The 23,434-nt window shown below is 35.2% G+C and overlaps 1 protein-coding gene across 8 annotated transcripts in view; it reads left to right on the plus strand.

Moving 5' to 3' along the window:
• The first annotated feature begins 11,066 nt into the window (after window positions 1-11,066).
• The window catches only part of ptprz1a (protein tyrosine phosphatase receptor type Z1a), a 59,631-nt gene continuing 47,263 nt past the window's right edge, over window positions 11,067-23,434 (plus strand). For 4 of the 8 annotated variants that reach the window (XM_041257588.1, XM_041257590.1, XM_041257589.1 and 1 more), the window contains exon 1: window positions 11,067-11,340. In XM_041257588.1, coding sequence (XP_041113522.1) covers window positions 11,277-11,340 — 64 coding nt within the window. In that variant the 5' untranslated portion in view covers window positions 11,067-11,276. The remainder of the gene's footprint in view (window positions 11,341-23,434) is intronic. The other 4 variants (XM_041257593.1, XM_041257591.1, XM_041257595.1 and 1 more) reach the window with 2 other exon arrangements.

Below are 23,434 nucleotides of genomic sequence, written 5' to 3' on the forward strand. Positions count from 1 at the left end.
CAAGTTCTACAGCCTAGTTCCAGCAGCAACCTTCCAAGTACTGCCATTCTAGCAGATCATCTTTAATAAACCCAACCCTCTCCAACCTCCTCCTATCGGCAAAAACCTATATGTTAGCAGCCTCTCTCCATCCACTCGCTCCTCTTAAGCAACAGGCTGGGCAACTTCGAAGCTCAGAACAAGATATTCCCCCACTTTAACAAAAACTGGTCTTTAGTAGTCAACTACATCTGATCATTGCCATGCAATATTACTACAGCTCACCAGTTTATAGCTAGCATGCCCGGAGTGGGGGAACCCTCTCTGCCAGGACCACCAGAGACTTTCCCCTAATAGAAGAGTTTTTTCCCTCTCTGCCAAGCAAATAACTGTCACATAGCTTGTTCCACTAACCATCTATTTTTAGATATTTTGCTTGTCATTCTTTGTCTCTTCTTGCTTTTATATTATACATTGGCATGCAGTTTTTGTCTTCACAGGAGCGGGTTCAGCGGGGAGCCGGTGGTCCATCTTTTGGGGGGATCGTGAGTCTCACTTCCCTGGCCTAGAGTTCCAGTAACTCCACAGGCTGTTCGTGTGGTCAGAGGGGACCACCGCCACACTATCTTTTGCAGCTCATGCGCTATATCTTGCCTCAAGAAAGGCTCTGTCTTATATCCTCGTTTATCCTTCTGGGACGTGGCCCTGATACTCTTAGCACTCGAGTCCCATAACTAACAATTATTTGTGTTCATTCAGATTCTTCCTTACGTCAAGGCTTCGTATGAGCCGTTCTGTCCTCTGAGTGTCGAACTCAGTTGGTCACTGGGACCCAGTCGCGAGGCATCGGCTATAACGACTCTCCGAGAAGTCAGAGGACTTTGTGTTTTCAGGAGCCCGGAGGCCGATAGGGCCAGCCTTGACTCGATAGGGTAGGCTCTTGGTTGGAGTCTGGGCCATCCTTTTCTCTCTCCCCTGTTCTAGAGGCCAAGCTCCCTCTTGCAGCCCTGGCTCCCGCCCCATGAAATGCATGTTAAAGTTATGTGTGCAAACGTATGTATGTTCAATGAAGTGTCATTCATATCACCTACATTTTTTCACATAAAAAATGTGTATGTTACACTGTGGCAAAGCGTAAGCCTTGCACAGTGAAATATGTAGTTTATTGTATGTTTTTGTGTTAATTGTTACAATTGATTTAATTGTTTAGCTGCTGTGGCGCTCCGCTGGGGACGATTACCCGTCTGCGTGGAGCAGCAGCTGAAAGCAATCAGCTGTTCCAGCAGGCAGGTGGGCGTGTCTCAACAGAGCGTCAATATAAAAGCATGGCGATCGCTGTGATCGGGGCTGCTGCAAGGTCTGCCGTTTTCACGGCACCTTTTTGAGTTATAGTTTGGGGTATTGTGTTTTATTTTGCACTTTTTGTACGGTTTACTGTATTTGTCCTCTGTGCGTTACCATCGCTGGTAACGTCACATGACCGCCTTTATTTTACTTTCGTTTTCTGTTTTTGTTAATAAATCCTGCGCGCCTGTGCCGGCGTTTCAACACCACCTCAGTCTCTCTGTATGCTTGAACAGCGGCTACCCACACGCGTGACTCGAGGAAGACCCTGTCACATACACTCATAGCCAGAATTCAGTCAATGATGACAAAAATAACGCAATTTAAAAAAATTCACGATTTGAGCATTGACAAATTATCAAAGAACAAAATGAAAGGTTATTTTGGTCTTTGAACAAATTATTTTGATCAAATTGCAAAATGGAAAATGTCAAACAAACAAAGAGTGAAATGCAAAAGGAGATACAGCTTCTTTGGCCTTTGAGTAAAGTGATGTAATCAAATTTGCGAAATGTAAAATACCAAACAAGCAAAGAACAGAAACACAAAAGAAGAGACAGCTTCTTTGGCCTTAGGTCTGCTGAAGGATACAGTAGGAATGAATTTCAATTGTCTGATAGTTAATTCCTAATTTGGACAAAGTACCCAAAGAAAACAAACTTTCACTTCATACAGCAGAAGTAGCAGCTGCTTCTAGGGCTATGCAAGGCTTTTTTGTCAAGCAAAGACGAGCATCTGTGTGTGTAAGGGAGTTCAGTGCAATTCTAAATGCCACAGCAACAAGCTTTGCAAAAACAAATCCAGTGATTCGTATGTTAAAAAGAAGGCTTTTTTGTTGTCAAAAAGCAGTCTCTGTCTTTATTCCACAGACGCGCCACTCTGGTGCTCATCGGGGCTGCAAAACCTGTTTTCTAAAAAGTGGTAGTTCTATTTATGAGAATATTATAAACATTTAATAAGCATACTTTTCTTTCTTTTTTCTTTCTTTCGCTTAAAAAACTGATTAGACAAGCGTGGAAAGGCATTTGATTTTGCAATTTAAATACTGTGTATGCAGTAGTCTTACAATATAAATAAAACAATACATTTTTAATTTTGTAAATTTTTTCCTCTAAAACTGTATATTGTAAAGAACAAGACGAGAACATTACAAACTTAACACGACCCCCTTGCATGTGAGGCCGTTGTCTCAATGGGTTAACTTCCTGCATAAATAATAAATACATAAATAATGAATCAATGACGTGTTTCTTATCAATATAATTTACTGCTTTCATGTTCATTCAATAAAAAAAATAAAATAAATTGTATTAAAAAAATTGTATTTCACTTGATGCCTATATTTAACACCTTGCAATTAATTGCTAATTGCAGATTGAGCAGCATCTTTAAAATCTGTTCAGGAACTGTACATTTGCTCAAAGCATATTTCACAATTTGAGTATATCGCTTTACTCAGAGACCAAATAAGCTGTCTCTTCCTTTGTACTTTTCTCTTTGTTTGATATAGTCAAAGCAATTTTAGCAAAATAATTTGCTCAAACACCGAAATAACTTTTCATTTGGTTCTTTGGTAATTTGTCAGTGCTCATTGCCTGAATCCTGACTATATATGTAACTGTACTATGTATGTGTCGATAATTTGACTTTGTTTGAAGTTCCAGTAGTTGTTGAGCTGTTTTATTTTACCACTAGGTGACACTATTTGAGTTGAAACAACTTTATTGATCACGATGAGAACATGTAGTACAATTTACCCTGTATACTCCATTTTAATTAAAATGTTTACCTCATTAATGAAATGTAAGTAGAGGGCCGGGTCTCTTGATGTTGAATTGCAAAAAATGTCCAATATTTTTATATTTATATTAAAAAATAAATTTAAAAAATGATAAAAAAAATATTACGTGCCCTTTAATTAAGATGTATGATATTAATGATTTCTTCCATTAATGCAGCGTGAACACATACTATAACGCTGTGGGAATGTCTGCTCTCCTTTTCCACTGATGAAGCTAGTGGAGGTTTCTCAACTTGTTTTAATTTACTTTTCTTACTCTCTTCTCCAGTTGCCTTTATGGGCATTGTCATGTTGAAGTGTGTTTTGTCTTCTTGCCAGCTCCATGAATTATTTAGGATGTGAGCAGCAGTTGACATAATGAAAATGATTAATTATTGACATACTGCAAGACTTGTATGTACTTATAGGCTATCACTTGTTCTTTCGTGACTTTTTCTACCACATTAATAATACTGTAGATCAAAATGTGCCGGTATGTTTTGCAATGTTTACAAATCTGTTTCCATTTACTGTCTGAATATTGTGTAGTTTACAGTGCATTGAAAGGGGTGCATCTTATCTGCTTACGATAATACACAATTAACAATCTGTAATTTAAAAAATCAAACATTTTAAATCTAGCGGCTACACATGAATATGACTTTAACTGCAATTCAGTATGTATGAGTTTATGACACATTAATCACATGGCTAGATTTTAAACAAATTGGGTATTTCTAATGTTGCAATATATTTTAGCTTTTTATTCTTTTTTTACTGTTTTGATGAATCCATGAATTAGAATTTGCACAGTTTGAAAACCATGTAGTCGGAGGCCTACTTTCCAGATATTGCATAATAAATAAAAACAAACTTTGCCCTTTGATAGCTTTTGAACTGGTAAATGTCGCCTAAAGGGCAAGGGATTTGAACTCCCTTGATCTTCCCACTCAAATATACGTTAAAGGCACTTGCTGTGTCACAAGAAGTTTCTAAGAGAAAATCGGATTTCGGAAAATAAAATGTTAAATGCAAAAATACATTTACAAATCAGAGCAGCCAATTCCAAGAAAAATTAATCAGATACCAGCAGATATATTGTGCCTGTAATTTTAACAATTCATTGTTCCTCTTGCTTGGCAGAATTATTTTCGCCCACTTACAGAAGATCTGCTGCAGTACAGACGTTTCTGTGTAAATTTATTGGGAATATCAAAAGACCACAAAACAAGGTGTCTTTCCTCCTGTGAAGGGCTTCGTACTGTCAATTTCTAGAGAATCAAAGGTTGTAAATAGCAGCCTCCGAAAGGCAAAGAATAGACATTTTTTATTTCATTAATCTGTCCTTATTCAAAAATGGGCTAGGAAAACATAACTTGATTAAATGCTCCATGGAGGTGTGTGAATTGTGTTTTGAATTTGTCATGGAGTCTGCATGGCTGTTACAGTCATTTAAAGGATCGTGTCCTCAAGCTGACATGTCTTCACAAGATTTATAATCATACAGTTTGACTGCTAAATAATTGTATGTATTATCTGAATATACAGTATGTAATGTCAATGTATTATATATTTTATATAACCTGTTTTTGTTGTTATGTTCTACAGTCCTTTGAATGGCAGAACTGGATTAATAGTAGTCTCTTGTGATGTCGCCAATTTCTTTACTTTGTTGGATATAAAGCATCTACACCAGCTTTCTTTTTTTGGTTCTTCCTTTGGGGGTAACCACTTGTTCCAGTATTGAGTTGAGCTCTTGAAAACATTTTATTTATGGTGACCTAAATAACACATATAGTTACACGGTAAAGAATTCTCAACAAGTTAGTTGCAGTAGAGTTGTCTATTTGTGGGTTAATGATGCAGGTGTGTGAGTGAGTGTGTTAACCCATTGAGACAATGGCCTCACTTGCAAGGGGGTCGTGTTAAGTTTGTAATGTTCTTGTCTTATTATATAGAATATACAGTTTTAGAGGAAAAAAAATGGCACAATTAAAAATTGTTATTAGGGGCACGGCTGTCTCGAGTAATTGCTGCCAGTCCACTGCAATTGACCTTTACTGCAGGAGGTGGTATATATGTTATGGTACCATTTGCTATAGTGTAGTGCATGAAAGATATGCAAATCCCCAATTAAAATAAAAAAAGCAAAGAAAAGATATTCATGACAAAAATAGCAACTGATAAAGCTAACAAGGCATAAGAAAATGCATTTTTAAAACCTGTTATTGTGAATCAACGTTAAATAAGATATGAAAGTAAAATCAATTTTTTAGTAACTACATTAGTAAAACTACGTCTAGTTAAATATTATCTATACCATAAACAACAATACAATACAGTCACTCTTGTCAAAATCCACCCACCCACTGCGAGCTAATGCGTATCCTAGTTAAGGCCAAGGATTAGCTCATCAAACAGAAGACTGAGATTTTTAAAGCTACTACAGGAAATCCAGGGCTGAAGCAGCCAAGTATCCCTTCCTGAAAAATATTAATGGTTTTAATGGTCTATACTGCCACACAGTTCAATATTATCTGTTGTAAACTAATATAAATAAATTAATATAATTTACATGAGAAATGTAAGGATTGTTTCTAAAGATGTTCATCTTACCAGTGTGAGAATTGCTTTCTAGTGGATAGCTGCATCTCAAACATGTCTGGAGGGTTTTTTTTTTTTTAAATTTTTTTATAAACCCTGGTCACATTTCACAAGCTGAATAAAAATGAAAGAAAAGGAGGTTTAATTAATAAGATGCCTTTTGATTTGTAGAGCAAAACTGCCAGAGCAGATGTACCAGGAAAGAGGATTAGATTGTCCCTTCTATGACGCACACAAAATGTCCTTTTTTCCCCCTAAGAAACCTCCATTGAAGCAAGGCCTCCTTTGGTGTTAAGCTACAGAGATGCCAAAGAAACTGTTGTACGAGGTTACAATGGACAGCTCTCAGCAGACCAGACAGAGTATGTGAGAAGGGAGCTAATATTCTTCAGGGTCTATAGCTGTTGGATCCTCACACTCAGAAGCTGAATATATTTGCAAATTTAACTGCAGTCATTAGCAACTGTAGAATTAATTAAATACCCCCAGTAAAAAAAACAAAAATCAGTATTTTATAAAAACAAGAAAGCATAATTATTAAAGCACCATAGAATTAACAGCTTTACTGTATTCACAACATTATATACAATAAAGCTGTTAATTTTATTGTGCTTTAATAAGTTAATTCACTCTTTATGACCATACAGTTTCCTCTATTAAGGAACTTTGCGAGAGGAGATTCTGTAAAATGTACACATTGTATAAGCATTTACGATTTCTATTGTTAGGTTTGACATTCAAAGAAAAGGAAGTTTGTGCTGTTGTCTCAGGTCGCTACTACTGAAATTCCAGCGAAGGAATAGCTTTACAGCTGGCAATAAGATCATATAATATATGTTCTGCTATGGTGTTGTTGTTTTGTTTTAATACCAATACTCATTTTTATCCAGATTTATTAAGCACCAGCATAAATAGGAAAATGTATCTCCTTGTTAATTCATTGAATATTTTTGATGTAATGCAGAACACCATGCCTTCCAGGTTGCTATTTGGCTTCTTATTATATGTGTACTAAATCAACAGAAGCTGGTTACTTTCTTATGTGTTTGTATGTGTTGAAGGAATGGGGTTTGGGACATATCTAACAATGAAAGAGAATCAAGAGTTTCTGCACTATCACAATGTGTAGGATTTCAACTTGGAAGCACTACCACAATGAAGGTAATTTTGAATCAGCAGTAACTTGTGTAGTAAATGGGATCAACTTAGGTTAATTTTATAACCATGTGCAGCAGTTAACTCAGCTCTACCACAGTGATATGCCTACACTCTGTCAGTTGCTAGGCAACACAGGAACATTTTTTATGTGCTACACCGCGTTTCGTTCATTGTAATCTTGAAAGCTACATTTTTCTTAATGAGGGTCATCTCATAAATTAAACAGTAAACCTATTTACTGGACAGAATTGTGAATCTAAATACAAGTTTACAGGCATTTTAAGCACTTCCAACCTTCTGCACCATGTAATTTAACTTAATGAAAAACAGTCAATATGCATGTTCTAATTAGACTGTAATATTTTCTGGACTAATATTGATGATTCTGCTTAAAATATACTTAGAAAAAAATAGTTATAGGAAAACAGAGAATAATAACTTCATAACCTAAAACAAAGACATAAAGTATTTAAAAATTACACCTTTAAATACAATTAGTAGATTCCCAGTAAAAATTACAATTTTTCTGTCAGTTTCATTTTTTTTTTGTTTTTTTTTACAGTTGCATGGGTAATCTCACGAAAGCCTTAAAATATTATGAAATGTTATTCGACAATGATTTAATGTAGAGGATTGTTACAGTATACAGCCTTGGGTACATCAATTCCCAGTTTCTTGAATGCATTCTGATTACCTAGGTATCAGAGTAAATATGTATCAATTGTAAAATAACCAAGGGTTAAGATATATGATATTAATGATTTCTCCATTACTGCAGAAGAATTAGCAGACATTAAAAAAAACATCAACTTTATGTGCCTATAATGTAATAAGCTGTATATACAATATAGGATTTGCTTGTATTTAAGATAAGAAAATCAGAATTCAAAGTCATTTATTTCTGAACATGCTTTGTTTTGTTGTATAAAAGGCTGTAATAGCTTGTATTTGAAGAGTTCAGTTCATTCTGGAACCATTTCTATTATAAAATCTAAAGTGTAAAGCTGTTTTTTTTTTTTTTGTAAAACTGTATAATGTTGATATAGATGCTTAAATTAATATTCAAATTGTATCATTACAAAAAAAAAGAAAGTAACAAGCAAGGCTATTTTATTGTAATTAATTGAATCTGTTGTCATGGCACTGAAGCTAATGCTGAATAGCAGCTAGCTGTATACTCTTAATATGTGGGATCCTTGGAGTGTCGTCTCATGTTATTGTGCTGCCAGTTTTGTTTTCTGGATACATTTATGCAAGATATCCTGTATTACAGGGTTTACCATGTCAATGATATGGTTCGTAGATATGGTAAACTTACTTTCTAATATATATATACAGGGTCATTAGAAAGTAAGTTTACCATATCAACAAACAACAATATCATTGACATGGTAAACCTTGTACCATATATACTATATTATATATATATATATATATATATATATATATATATATATATATATATATATATATATATATATATATATATATATATATAATATTGTAGATCCAGCACAGACGGGGAACAGGGCATAGGCAAACCACAGCCAGGCCTTCAGGTCAGAGAACCAACCTGAATGACTGGAGCGGTGCTCTTTTTAACCCATAACTAGCCGAACCTGCAGCCTGTTGCTCAATTACTTCCTTGACGTCATGCCAGGCTGGTTCCATGGCCAACACAGGTCTCCCTAGTGATCATGTGAGGCTATTGATATCTAATTTAATTCCAAAGTTCCTAAAAGTTAGTACAGAACTTAAATGTTAAAAAAAGTTGAATAGAAAATTGTGTCTTCTACCATACATTTGCTGATATCTTTGCAGTTATGTTGCCAGAAGGTTCACTTTGTGAAACAAATGTTGATGACAAACAGGGAAAAATTCTAGATAGAAGTTAGTCAATAGCTTCTGGCAAGGAGAAACATGCAAAAGCAAGCTCATTGCTATTTTCCCAGCTGACTTGCTTTACAGCACCTCTTTAGGCATAGGTTTTCTTATAAATGAGAAAAGCAAAGTACTGACAAAAAAGAATAAGTAAAATGTGTCATTCCATATGTTTTGATAATTGTAATAACAAATTGCTTACTTACTATTAACCCAAACGTAACACTATTTGAAAAATATTGAAAAAAACGATTTGTTTTGTATACTGACCCGTTTTACTGTGTTATCGTTAGTAACATCTTACCCAGGTGTGGTTGGGAATGGGATGCTCCTTAGAAAACATTGCCAGCTAGCAGATTTTTTGCTGGAATGCTTCCTTCACACAGAAACCAGAACTGCGATGATGGAGGCTGATACCAGAGACTGCACTGCAACACTTTAAAGATATCTGTTGTGTTACAAAAGACAAAAAAAAGAAACATCTTGGATTGGATTTTTTTAAATATTTATACAGTGATATATTAACAAATGGAAACTATGGTAATCTGTAGTACTCCACTAATGTGAAATATCTATTTCAATTAGTATTTGAGAACTGCAATTTACCTCACCGTTTTGGGCCAATTCAATAAATTATTAGTAAGGTGTTTTTGTTTTAAATCCATCAATCAAAAGATTGATTGATTTATCAACACTGTCACAAACGTTATGCCACAGGGAATCAAAAATGAGTTATGTCTCACTAATTAAGTACTGTGTTGACAGCGTATTACCAAACAAGATTGTCCAGTTTAATGAGTAGTCTCATACTGACTTGTTTTTGGAACACATAATAACTGAGAGCTCTGGGACAAAATGTGGAACTCCAAGTTTGTACCTGTGGCTGGACCAAGGTGACAAAGATCAGGAGTCTGAAGCATCATCAAGGGAGAAAGATATGCTTGAGGGAGCAGAGGCCTCGCATTGATCAATACTTCTTACACAGCCGGTCAAGTCAAACGAGTGAAATCCGGCCACAGGATGTACACCACAGTTCGCAGGATATAGCTACACAGTTATAGAGAGTACAGTAGTGTTCCACTAGGGATGAAACCAATTATCCTGGTGAGTCTAGTCAGATAAACCAGCCTAGGAGAGAAAGGAACCTTACTGGGTACCAGTAAAGAGTTAAGTGGCCAAAAGCCTCTGAGAAAATGACGGTAGACACGGATCTCTGTTTGTTGTTGGAGGAAGTTAATAGAACAGTAGAAAGGAAGCTGGATAAGTTCGGGGATATCATTTAGGCATATGGGTGTGAGGGGTTGGAGTAGAAGATAGAAAGCAACGAATAACTATGATTCCTGGAAAGTGTAGATGGCAGTTTTGTTTTGGGGACAGTAAGAAATCCTTAGTCCAGCCAAGAGGTGCGCAGGGGTTAAACTGTTAAATAGTTGTGTACGCCAACAGCAGAATCTCCTGATACTTAACCAATAAAAATAACAGGGATAGAAGGTCAGGTTCTGAATGTGCTTTTGTTTTTGTCAATATCCTGGCTGGGAAACGCTACTACCTGCACAAGGCTCAATAGACCAGTGAAGAAAGAATTCCAGTAGTCTCTGTCGAAAGTCCAATACATGGGCCCATCATCAAGTTATCTGCAAGAAAAAGACCGCCTGAGCTTGATAATGTTATGCAAATGGCAGAATGCATTTTAGTTTTCATTATAGACTGAAATTCTTACAAAAAGAAGTATAAATATATTTCATAAACTTTGCAACTGCATGTGTGGTCAGTCTGACTAATGACATACCTAATTGTTGACTGTTCAGTGTTTCTCTTCTTAAAAAGAACACGTTTACCACCATTTACTATGTTATAACTCAAGGTCCACTTGATAGCTCTATAGATTTCAGGGTCATTGCTAATTCCCCATTTGGGTCATAGCTCCTTGCTCTTATTCAGCCTTTAATGGCATCACCCTCAGCATACTCTCTGTTGTACTTTTTAAAATGCCAGAACGTCTCAAATAATGTGATGAACTGATTTCACCTTCATTGTTTGAATATTTGTTTTGCAGTGTAGTTTGATATTATACATAATGGATAATGCTGGCTACTGTATCCAGGCTGATAGGCACGGCATGTTTCAAGCAATGACAGTCTAGTTTAATGATTGGAAAGGCTCTGTCAAACCAACGTTTTCCAAGGAGAACTATGGATGGATTTATTTTTCCTGCTAAATACCACCAGATGCATGGGGAGCGTAGCTCCTCCTGTGGATGTTGCAATGGTGTCGCGGTGGTGTTGTGTGAAAAATGTTGTGGGCGGCGCACATTCACATTCATTCTCCTCTCATTCACAGACTGTTGGTGCTGCTGTCTTTTCCAGGCTGCGATACTCCAGGCAACAGCGAGTAAGGGGGGGAAAAAAGGAACTACCACCGGCATGAATCGAGTATAGCATCTTCACGAGTCTTGGGAATACGTTTCTCTGTCTGCAAACTCAGTTTCCTTAGAAATTTCAACCAGGTCCAGGTCTTGGAAAGGAAGAATATGAAAGTGTCAATTTCAAGAAGCTTTCTGGCGCTCTGTCAGCTTCTCATCATCTGTGAAATGGGTAAGGAACAAAAATCGCAGGTTATGTTCTCTGACACTGAATACCAATACATAATGTATTTTTACATGATATCACGCAGCATTAACATGGTTCACATTGTCGAATGGCGATCATTTTGTCTGAGCCAGACTGACAACGGTTTGCTTGGAAGTTCGTATGCTGGAATAATGTATCAGTTTAGTTCCCAACATTTATTTTTCCCACCAGACTATATGATCAATAGAATATTTGTAATACATATTTATATTAGCGTTTTTTAAACTGCCAGGATTAACATAAACGCATAATAGCAGTAATATCTGACCTGGCTGTTTATAGCATTTGTCAAAAACTAGGTACTCATCTAAATAACAAGGTTGTTGTTTATATCACACATGATCGCTTCATGTTACATGCATGTGGCATTACCAAAAGCTTGTTTTCCCATCCCATTATGATGATTATGATCTGTGTCATATAACTGTTAAAGTAGCCTATAGTTAATTAACAATTACTAAATGTATCAGTTAATTTTGTTACATTGACGTGAATACATTTTATACCTTGAGCTAAATAATAATAATAATAATAAATAATAATTAGGAGTCTTGTGAAAAAATTATTATTATTATTATTATTATTATTATTATTATTATTATTATTATTATTATTATTATTAATAAACTGTTTGAAATGTTAAACCTAACCCACACCCAAAACTCACAGCCAGTACTGTACACCTATGAATGATTTAAATCATACTGAAGAGGCTTTTGAAAGATATTTTTCTTAAGAACCAAAAGCTAATGCTCATTTATTTCAAATTCAATATATTTTTGAAGGAGCATTAAGTTAAGCACCTATCAGTTGGTTACACAGACCCCAGTTATCACTAATCACCGACTACCTAATTTTACCTTAGGTAAGGTACAGGTAATTCAAGATTAGTGTGAATCAGTATCTTTGAAACCAAATAATCACGTATCATGACCTTCATGAGAAGAGAGTTTGGTTGTGGACTACTATATTTACATACATATTAATTAATGGTCTCCATGTATTTACTGTAAAATAGGGTTAAGAAGAAGTAATGGAAAAGGCCAAATAATCTATAGGCTGTGTCAATATACTGGTAGGTCATGTTTAGCATGGCAAGAGTAAGAACATACATATTTTACAAATATTTAATTCAGTTTAGTGAAATGGCGGTGTTGAAGTGGCATCCTTTGTGAATTATAGGTGGTGAATGAATGTCAAGATCATATGTGCAGACAACATTTTTTACATCCCTGTACCTAGAATCATTTCCAGTTGCCCAGGATTTTGCCTACCTGCTGGTGTGCTCAGATTGTACAAAAGGAAGCCAGTAGTTGGGTAATCAAAATGTAAGAATTTGTACTTGAATTTACCCATACAGTTTTGGTACATTTTAATTATTATTATTTTTTAAAAAATATCAAAATTATGTTAGATGTTACTTTATTTTCTGTTTCTCGTTTCTTGAAAATATTTTGTTTTTTAAATTATATATTTGAAATACAAAGGCATTTTTAATTTTTTAACAGTAATTATCCACCACGTTCAATGACAGTTTTTGTAGGAATCTTGTTAAAATTAAAAGAAAAAAAAAGATTGAATTTGATTGAATTACAATGTATTATAAAGCCCTAGTTCTGAACCCAGCTTCATTATTATGCGCTTGTTCAGAATGAAAGTTTCTTACAAAGGACTGATATGGTTGGTTTGGCCTATTGGATGTGAATCCAGACAAAGATTTAAATAGCTTGCCAATCCAGCCTTTATTAGTGCAAAAAAGATCCCTTTGTATTAGAGAGCTTTTGAACTGGGATATTTAATGTGCTGGTACCTGCTCTATAGTGACCCTTATTTTTGCTTTATGTTGTGTATGGTTTAAAGGGTGCTTTGAGGAATTCCGATGTATAAAGGAAGTGACATTTCATTGGAAGTTATGGCCATGTGTGAGTGTGAAAAATCTATGAAAGCGAATGAAACACTGATTATGCACCATCTGTTTTTTTGTTTTTTTTTTCAGGTTGTATTGTTAAAGAAAATATATCTTTTTAGTTAGACTGTTAATTTTCAGCATATTTGCACAATTCATCCAAGTCTGGTAACAGTCATGGCAGAGGAATGCATTCACTGTTTACCACTGTATGATTGATTTGATCTGACAGTTCTCAACAACTCTAACAAGGGAAGGGTTTTTGAGTTGGAGTTTTGATAAACTTGTAACAGGTTTTCAATCCAGTTCCTAGCAGAGCATACTAAAATGCCAAACATGAAATATTTTGTCAATATGCCACATGCTCTATAATGGTTTCGTTTACTGAATGATTGAGTTGAGGTAATGGGTCCACGTATACTGAAATGTTTTACTTAGTTCAGGGGTAAATGTTTTTTTTTGGTGTGAAATTGTGTAGTATTTTCTCAAGGTGTATGGAAACCACACTCCTGCCATTTAGTGCATTTGCAGAGCAAGGCATCTACTTCACTGTGCAATTCTCAAGCATAAACTAGTTTGTACAGTAGCAGCCCCAAAACAATACCAATGTAATTCTGCAACTAGACATTTAAAGACATGAAGACCTAGGATTACATTTTAATTCCGTTGCCTCTTTTGATCAAGTAACAAAAAGCAACCAGACAGTTGTGTTAAAGATAACACATGTTAAAATAATGATGATTCACCAGATACTGTGAGGGTGTGAACCTGATAAACAGCCAGTCCTTCTCGCCAAGGGCTAGTGGGTCCTGTTGGATTGATGTCTCATTTCACATAAAATAGCATTGGCTACATGAGAAAGTCAAAGACACCACGATCAATTAGGGTTGGCTACTGTAGACCACCACAGTGCCTTTGGTTATTAAACATGTTAGTTTAAGTAGTCATTATTTCAATAATTTAATATGTGTCCATGGGAACCAAATAACTTCCAATAAATGATTTGATGCCCTTTTCTTATCAGCATATATTACAAAGTGGCCGCTTTTTACACATCATTTTTGACCTAATACCTTTTTGTGTTAATTTGAATTTTTTACATTATGATGGTTAGAATGGTGAGTGCTAATTCAGAATCATCACATGGATCTAGTATTTTGAGTTTGCCATTCCTTTGTTTCTGGTTCCAAATGTTGTATCTTGCTTTTTGTTAAAAGCTATACATTTGTTATTGTATTTGTTTACATAGACACAGATGAGGAAGAGGGTTACCTATAAAAGTACTGGTGAGAATTTTTTTATAACAAAGATCTAAAGCATGGCCCTTGCATAGACTGTTATAAATTAAACAAGTGGCAAACCCCATTAGAAAAGGTATTTTATGGTAAGTTCTGAATAACCTTTTAAGACTACTTAAATGGACAACTAAACACACAGAGTTTTTTGAACCTGAAAAAATTGAACCTGAAACAAATTTGGAATTAGTAATCCTTGACTGAATTTATAGAAAAGTTAACCTTAATTGATGATCTTACACACAATACAGCAATAGGTAGAAGTTTTTACTACCACACAAAGAGACATTTCCAGACTTTATTTTGCTGAAGAATGTGACCAGAATACAAGCAGTTGAAATAATGTATCTTGGGGCAGCCCATTACCTTTTTGGTCGAGACAAATTGTAGTCCGTTTTAATGCTCCTACAGTGCCTGATCTTAATACAGCTGCTCTTGAACTTCATTTTTACTGGTGACATTTATTGAACCACTTATCAACATTGCTGCATATGGCAAAAGTACAATGAAATAAGTTCATGATTATAAATTTTGTTTTGTGATGTTAAAATCCACCATTGTTTAGATAATTAAAATGGACCACATTGGGCTGATACGTGCTGTGTTTAATAATAATAATAATAATAATAATAATAATAATAATAATAATAATAATAATAATTTTTCATAAGACCCCTAATTACTGTATAATACTTTGGCATGTTTGGATAGAAACTGTTAACAGATGTTTTTATCTGCGGCTGGCAGTACGTTTGTCACACTTCAAGTCCCTTACCTAATCATCACGAAACATGGTTTTAACATGATTTAGTTTAAGTTCTTGAGAGTATTAGATTCTGAAGTTGTCCTGTGGGGGGAGAACCGGATATTCAATTGTCATGAAATTGGGTTGTTATTGAGAATATTATATTCTGGGCCCTTATGGAGGTGTCTGTGTGTCACACTTTTTTGCATAAATCTGGATAATCTCTTATCAACTTGTGATTAAATATTTAATTGCAAATTCTTACTCTATATTATTCTGTAATAATGATGATTTATGTTATGGTCATCAACTTTTTCATCATACTGATACTATAGCTCTTATTTTGAATGTAAAGCTGTGTGGGGGATATATGTTATTAATATACCTGCTTTAGCTTGCTTCTGTATGTACTCATGATAATTTCACTGTCAATGTGGAATATGAAGTCACTTTTGATTAGGAATAAGGTGCAGTACTCCATGCTGACTCATGTAAAATGGCTTTTATAGAAAAGTGTTACGAACAGTATTTTCTTACCATGGTTCCACCATAGCACATGTTCACTGAAAAAAAAGGAAACACATTTCTAGTAGTCAGTAATAGGGGTGTGTATGATCAGATGAGTCTATGTCAGGCTCTACTGCATTCAAAATACATTTAGCCAAAAAATTCTTATTTCCTTTCCATTTATAACAAATGGAGCTGGATAAAAAAAAAAAAAAATTTGGAAGTTAGCCCTCAAGTCGGAGTGGGTTTCAGTATTCTGTGAATTATGCTGTCAGCTGCAGGATTTGTTTTGTGTGAGCTACCAGAGAATGTGTTTCAGTGTTGCCAGTATTCTTCGCTGCGTATCCATGCAGGGTGTCCTAGGTCTTTTGTGTGAGGTTATGTGACTGTGACACTCAGTCTGCTAGTGATTTGTCTGGGTGGCTACACCACTGAGAGAGAAAGCTCTCAGTGGGTAGTATAAAGTAAGAACGTGTAATGTGCTTCCTAACATGGGAACGGTTGCAACACTTCGATACCTTACACAGCGAAGCAAACATTGTTACAGCTGTCTGTCAGTGTCAATAAATCAAGGGGAGTTGCAGTACCAGCCTTTAAAATGTATGATATATGACAGTAACATCTTTATTATTATTATTATTATATTATTATTATTATTATTATTATTATTATTATTATTATTATATTATTATTATTATTATTATTGTTAGCAATAGTAGTAGTTGCAGTAGCAGTAGCAGCAAACATTTACATTTGTATAAACTACAGGAGTTTGCAGCCTTATTTGTGGTTGTTTAAAGGACATTAAAATAGACGGAAAAATCCACCTCATGTTTAAGGGTGAGTTAATAATAAATAATAATAAATAATAATAATAATAATAAAATAATATAATAAATAATAATAATAATAATATAATAATAATGTGGTCTTGCTAACACCCAGGGCTAGTATTTCAGACAGCTCGTACAGGACTTAGTGGCTTATAGAAAACCTTTTTTATGTTATACTAACGACTGATCGGTGAATTAATTATCAAGGACAAGGGTGACTAGTCATGTGTCCAAAAAAAAAAAAAAAACTAGTTGTGACAGCTCCAGTGAAAGCAGAAGAGGCATACTATTGACTGGACAGTACAGAATTATTGATTTCTTGCCTTGTATAACAATATATTTGTGTGTGGGTGTGGCATTCTCACATGTTGTTCCACAGGCAGGTGAGAGCCGGAATGGCGGCACAGAGACACAGAAGTGCAGTGAAACACAGCACCATGGCGCTCAGTATTTGTTAACACATAAACAAACAAAAGAAAACAATAATGTCTTCTGACACTACCAGCAATGGTATCGTACAGAGGACAGAAGACTGTAGAAACACCCAAAATAAAACAATACAACAAACTATGAATGAAAGGTGCCGTGAAAACGTCAGGCCTTGCAGCAGCCCCGATCATAGTGATCGCTATGTTTTTATACTGACGCTCCGCTGAGACACGCCCACCTGCCTGCTGGAAAAGCTGATTGCTTTCAGCTGCTGCTCCATGCACAGCGCCACAGCAGTTAAACAATTAATTGAATCAATCTATTTATAAGAATTAACCCAAAAATATACAATAAATGACATATTTCCCATGTGCAGGGCTTCCGCCCTGTCACAGTGGGCTAAAATTTTTTCTATAAAATAAACAAGTGACAAAACCTTTAGAAACGATCTTCTTTAGATTTCTTAAACAAAAAAATATAGTACTGAGAGTGGAACCTAGAGGCAAATTTGAAAATAATAATGCTATCTTCTATATTGGGCTGTTTAATTTTTAGACAACTAAACCAAAATTGATGATGCAATACACCGTATAACAAATTATTTTATTTTTTTTTGGTTCCTGGGTAGTAAGTGTTATTTCCTAATTGCTTATGCCTCAAAAGTATAGAAAATGGCTATTATTCCCCACAAACTTTGTTTTTGTGACCAGGACAATGATATTTTGAAATTTACCTATTTTCCAGAACATTCCAGATAGATTCAGTGCTGAGTAAACTTGGAGTAACTTCTAGAACTTTCTAGAACTTTCCAGTAATATAAATAGTAGTATAAATACAGGGACCAATGTAAATTGCGTTACATAGTGATATCGACAGGGTTTTAATAACACACAATTAACAGACATGTTCAGCCTTTGTTCTGCTGACGAAAGTGACCAGAAATCTGAATTTAAATTGAAATTAGACATTTTGTCTATGCTAACCTTTGTATTGTGGGTGCTTGTTTTTTCTCAACCACCTGAATAATGTTTGATATTCACAAAACCGATTCTACTGTAGACTGCATCTTTAAAAAACAGACTTTGACATATTTTAAATAACTCTTAAGTTAAAGCATTGTGGATATTGCCCAGTATAACTTTCCGAAGACTAATTTGAAGCATTGCATTCAAACATATGGTAGGTGGTATGAGTGAAATGACATTGGTAGCACCATAGTTGGCTTAGCAAAAGGTAGTACTCCAGCAGTCCAGGTTAAATCATCCAGCATTGAATCCAGAATGTTGTACAATTAAAAAAGCCCCAAATACTGAATTAGGCCTCAGTAACAATAAACCAGTAACTAATGAAATGCAATTTTTGTACAAGAGGACAGAAAAGGGTTATTTCAATAAATCCTGGCAGGAAACCTAAACTTGTAATGAGGTAAAGCAGGCTTGTGGCTCTCCGTACTAACTGTACATGACATGTTGCCCTGGAAGTGGAAATACACCTGGGATGGGCATATACTGTAGTATGAACATCCTTAATAATACAGTATATGTTGATTATTTTTCTGAAATACTATTTGATGGTTGAGCTCTGGGATTTCTTTTTTTTTTACCTGCTTTCGGGACGACGCTAGGAAAGATCAATTGAAATCATGTTATTGTTTTTTTTTTAAATACAGATTATGTCTTGTTGCTATTCAAAGGCTACCCTTTTTGTTTAGTGGTAACCAAATTCCAGAAAAGCCTAAAGTTTTATTTTTTTTTTCTGTCACCCCCATTCGTCCTTCTTTGATGCAGCATCTCTTTGGTTCCAGCCACCCACCCACACTTGCTTGACCCATGACCTGTGTTGACGCAATCACTTCACAAGATGTGAGATCAGGCCACATTGCAATTAAACAAAGAGTAGTTTGGATTTGTTCTTAAAATCTTCAACATCCATTTTAAAAGACTATACACTTTAAGAATCTGGCCTTATGTGATGACCTTTCATCCAGGTTAAATTGGAAGGTTGTGATAGTCAGGAAGATCATGCTTTGGAACAGACCTGAACCGATGGAGATGAGAAAGTTGGATCACAGCATCTTTCAGTGATTGTCTCACATGTTTAAATAAAAAAAATGATAGAACTTGAATTAAATGTTTTTTTTTAACCTTTTAGTCTGTTGAGGCTTCAAACAGATACAGTATATTAATTTATTATAATTAAAGTCAAGCAGAAGACGCTGGTATGACTTTCCAGTAGGATTTTATAAGCACGTTTGAATGGCTCTGAGCTAACTTTCTCTTGGTACTAAATATATATAAAAAAATAAAAAAATAACCCCCCCTAGAGACCCATTAAGTATGCCAAGCTATTGCCTAGAAGAAGTTCTTGTGAAAAAAAAGATGCTGCATTGCAATTTTCTGTATAAAAAAGTAAAATGCTGACAGCACTTTAAGACTTATAAAACTGTCCCTGATACAAAATATTACCATTTTATTAATTTTTCTACTTACTCTCCCATTTGTTCTCTGTTGGTCTATTGCTCTGCTGCCCAAAGCAGGTGATCCTGGTGAATTTGTGACCGTTTATGAGGTTTTAAACATGCAGATTGGAATTTGAAAATGGAAAGGTTTTATGAATTCTAATTAAAATAGCGCAATTTACTTTATGTTTATTGAATTATGAAGAAAATAGTCTACAGTCTACAAAGAATTCTAAGAAACCGCTGAAACAGATATAAAATACTTAGTCATTTCAGGCCTCATTTCAAAGAACCATTTTTTTCCTGGTAAATGTATTGCTTCCAGATTTATCACAGGAGGCCGTGTGGTCCAGTGGTTAAAGAAACAGGCTTGTAACCACAAGGTTCCCGGTTTAAATCTCAGCTTAGTCACTGACTCACTGTGTCAGGCTGTGTGCGGCGGGCTTACACTGTAATTATTGGAGGCTTCTGCAGTGAAAGAAATATATTAATCTGTTTGAGACTACTGTTTTATAATGTTACATTGATGATGCATTATTGTTGCATGGATTTATATGGGTTAATGGACTACACAGTACTTACAACAAAGACTGCTTTCCTTAAGTAAGTGTCACTGTATCTTTATATCCTCATTTTCAATCTGGGATTGGAGCAAGTGGACAGTATATTGGGCCTTGTCCATGTAGGGTTTCAAATGAAAATCTGGATTGCCTTTGTTTAATTCAATTACCAACCATTTTTGAGGCGTTGTGGCGTGCTTGCTAAACTAGCCTGTTTTTGTGTAAGTTATACTGGCCTTTTGTTTTCATCAGTCATAATCTCTTTGTAAATGTTTCTTGAGGTTGTTTTAGGAGGTTGTGAATGGCAAAGAGAAAAAAGCTTTTTTTTTTAGCATCAGGAAGTGTATCAGAAATGTCACTGACTGCTGACAATTAAACTGATTGTATTGGAAGTCACAAAAGAATGGGTTGTTCAAAAGGTTCACCGGTAATGTTGGTTTAGAAAATGAAGTAAGGCCAAAGAAAGCTTGGCTGTCTGCTTTCTTTGTAAAATTATATAAACTTTTAGGGACCTGGTTTGAAAGGAGAGAGTCTGAATTTGTGTCCATGGTAACCCGTTTGTGACAAGAGGAAGTTACAATGGCAGTGAGCCATGAAAAGGTCCATTTGTTTTCACAGAAGCAGTTAGACATGTCTTGCATTTAGATAAAGCACTGCTGGCAGATCTCTCTACCTACAGTGGTTTAGATGGAAACTGTATATCATGGCTTAAGTGTATGCAGTCTCAGTCTATTGGTGTAAGCTTCAGTAGTCTACTGAGAACAATAGATTAACATAGAATAAAGATAGCCTTCATTTGTAAAGAGTGACCGCAGATCATATTTTTGTTTTTGTTGCAACTCTATATTGCCTTCCCATGTCTGTCAGGAGCACACAGTAAAGCCTTGTAAAAATAATTTCTCCATTTATTTGCATTGATATTCATTTGCTGGTAGACTATCGTAACAAAGATACAAAGGCTTTTTTTTTTTTTTTTTTTTTTTTTTACAGGTACAGTGGATCAAATGATCTGTCTTGAATGTTATCTCCACAGACTTTTAAAAAAATCTAGTTTAAACATTTTATTCTGTCTTATTATATTTTAATCCAAGACAGAGCATGAGGTAGTTGGGTGGTTGACCATGTTTATTATTAGTACTTTGGTTTAAAACCAGTGTCAGACACCAACTTTGTGGTCTATTAGATTGATCTTAATACCACCATGTGGCAAGGCTGAGGCCCTGCACATGTGTATATAATTTAGTTTATTGTTGTAAATAGTTATTATAGAGAGACACTCCATCCGAGAACCAGGGCTGCGGTTCCTTTACCTTTTGCAATTCAATATTCATACGTGTATGTACGTATGTAAATCTTCAAACTTGAATGTGAAGTTTTACAGGCAAAACATTCACAAAACTATCTCCCCTAAACACAGTATAGCAATACTGTTATTTGAAGAAGCCAATACTGTACAACTACATGTTTTGTATTGCGTTTTGCCTGCAGCAGTATAACTTCTTAAAATGTATATTTTTTATGTATGGAAGTTTGGCTTTTATCTGTATACATGTATTAATCCTCTAGCAATAGGCATGGCAAAGTATGACATTCTTTGAACCAGGATAAGCTTCCATAGTTTCCATTGGTTTTTTGTTTGAACAGGCTATTCCATTATGCATGTGCAGTGTATATGAATAGGCTTGAGATTATAGCAGCTTCACCATGGCATCCTGAGCTCCCTCTTCTTTCTCTCCAAATATCACCAGATATCACAAATGCTGGAAGTGTGTATTGGGTTATTGTCCTGGCTCCAAGTCTAATCACAAGCAAACCAGATGGTGCTGCATTTCTCTGGAGGGTGCAAACTGTACAGAATGCCATGGTTCTATAAAACCTCCTGTCTGTTTTCCTCCAAAACATCCTGGACAGCATTTCATTACGTCCCCGTGTTTATTAACAGTCAGTGCCGTGCACTCTCCTGATGTAAAATAAACAACAACTGTGATTTGACCCATATATCTTAAGATGGATTCATCTATCCATAGGACCTTTACAATCCAATTTTTATGGAAATCTTCTTGACTTCTAACACAGGTTTCTGTCTGCTACTGACAGTACTCAGCAGTCTGAATATGCTGCTTGAAGTACTTCAGGCACTTCAGCTTTGGTGAATACTGGTGAACTTGTGTCAAGAACAATTACTACACGAGCATTATGTTGTCAGAGGCTTATTTTCATAGAATAATGAACTTTACTAACACTATCTTTACTAACAAAAAGAGTGGAAGCAACCCAGGCAACCAAATGCTATATTCACTTATGATGAATGACTTCCTGCTTCATCAAACTTAGATTAAGGATCTGGGAACACAACATAAGAAGATACAGTACTTAATTCATACAAAATAGCAGTAACTTTTTGAGTGTTGAGTCAGTTCTTACTTTATGAAAGTGAATATGATATTTTTCTTATTAATGGCAAAAATGTTGATCTTAGCAAGTTGTTGCACAAGCCCTTTCAGGTTTAGCCTTGCCTAGTTTTGTCTAGTAGTATTCAAATACCTCTCGATGTTATCAAGCAATTGGTGTTACTTGGTGTGTGGCTGTTTTTGCTTTGTTTTTTTATCAAGTAGGTCTACCTTCATGGTGAAGCATGAGAAATAATGTATAGTAGGTTTATATTGTAGTTGTATGATATCTATACCATCATAATGGTGTATAATAGGGTTTAAAGGGCTCAGTTTTGTGCTAGTAATTATTTATTACTTTAGTTTATTTAGTTTGTTTGTATTTTTAAAATGTTTGAAAATGAGTTGTGTCTAATTGCTGACAGTTCACCCCCCCGCATTAATGTATGTTCAAATGGGGCATGGTATCTGTTCAGGTGATAAGAATTTGAAATGACTTATCTTGGGATTACTAATATTAAATTGAATATATTTTTAGTAAACGTTTGAATGGCTGGAAAAACTTTAGTAAGTAGCAGTATTAATGGGATATGTGATTATTTCACTAACCCTTCCATTAAGGGATTTTATGATAGGTACTGGTTTTAACAGTTCATCTACTTCGCTTCTGTAAACTCCTGTGCATTGTAACTGGCTTTAAATTATATATTTTTATTTTTCATCAGATCAAAATGCACAAGCAGGTAGTGTAGTTCTAAAAATGGTGTACACCACACACAGATTCCAACACTATGAGTCACATGTTGTGGTTTTTAACATGATCTTCTCTCTTCCCAGTTGACTTCCTTCATCAGTGAGTTGTACTCGCTTTTGCTTCTTTTAAGGCTGTGGTTACAAGATAATTAGGCTTAGACAGCTCCTATCTTGAGAACCCT

This window comes from Polyodon spathula, chromosome 8, assembly GCF_017654505.1.
Source record: "Polyodon spathula isolate WHYD16114869_AA chromosome 8, ASM1765450v1, whole genome shotgun sequence".
Classification (NCBI taxonomy): domain Eukaryota; kingdom Metazoa; phylum Chordata; class Actinopteri; order Acipenseriformes; family Polyodontidae; genus Polyodon; species Polyodon spathula.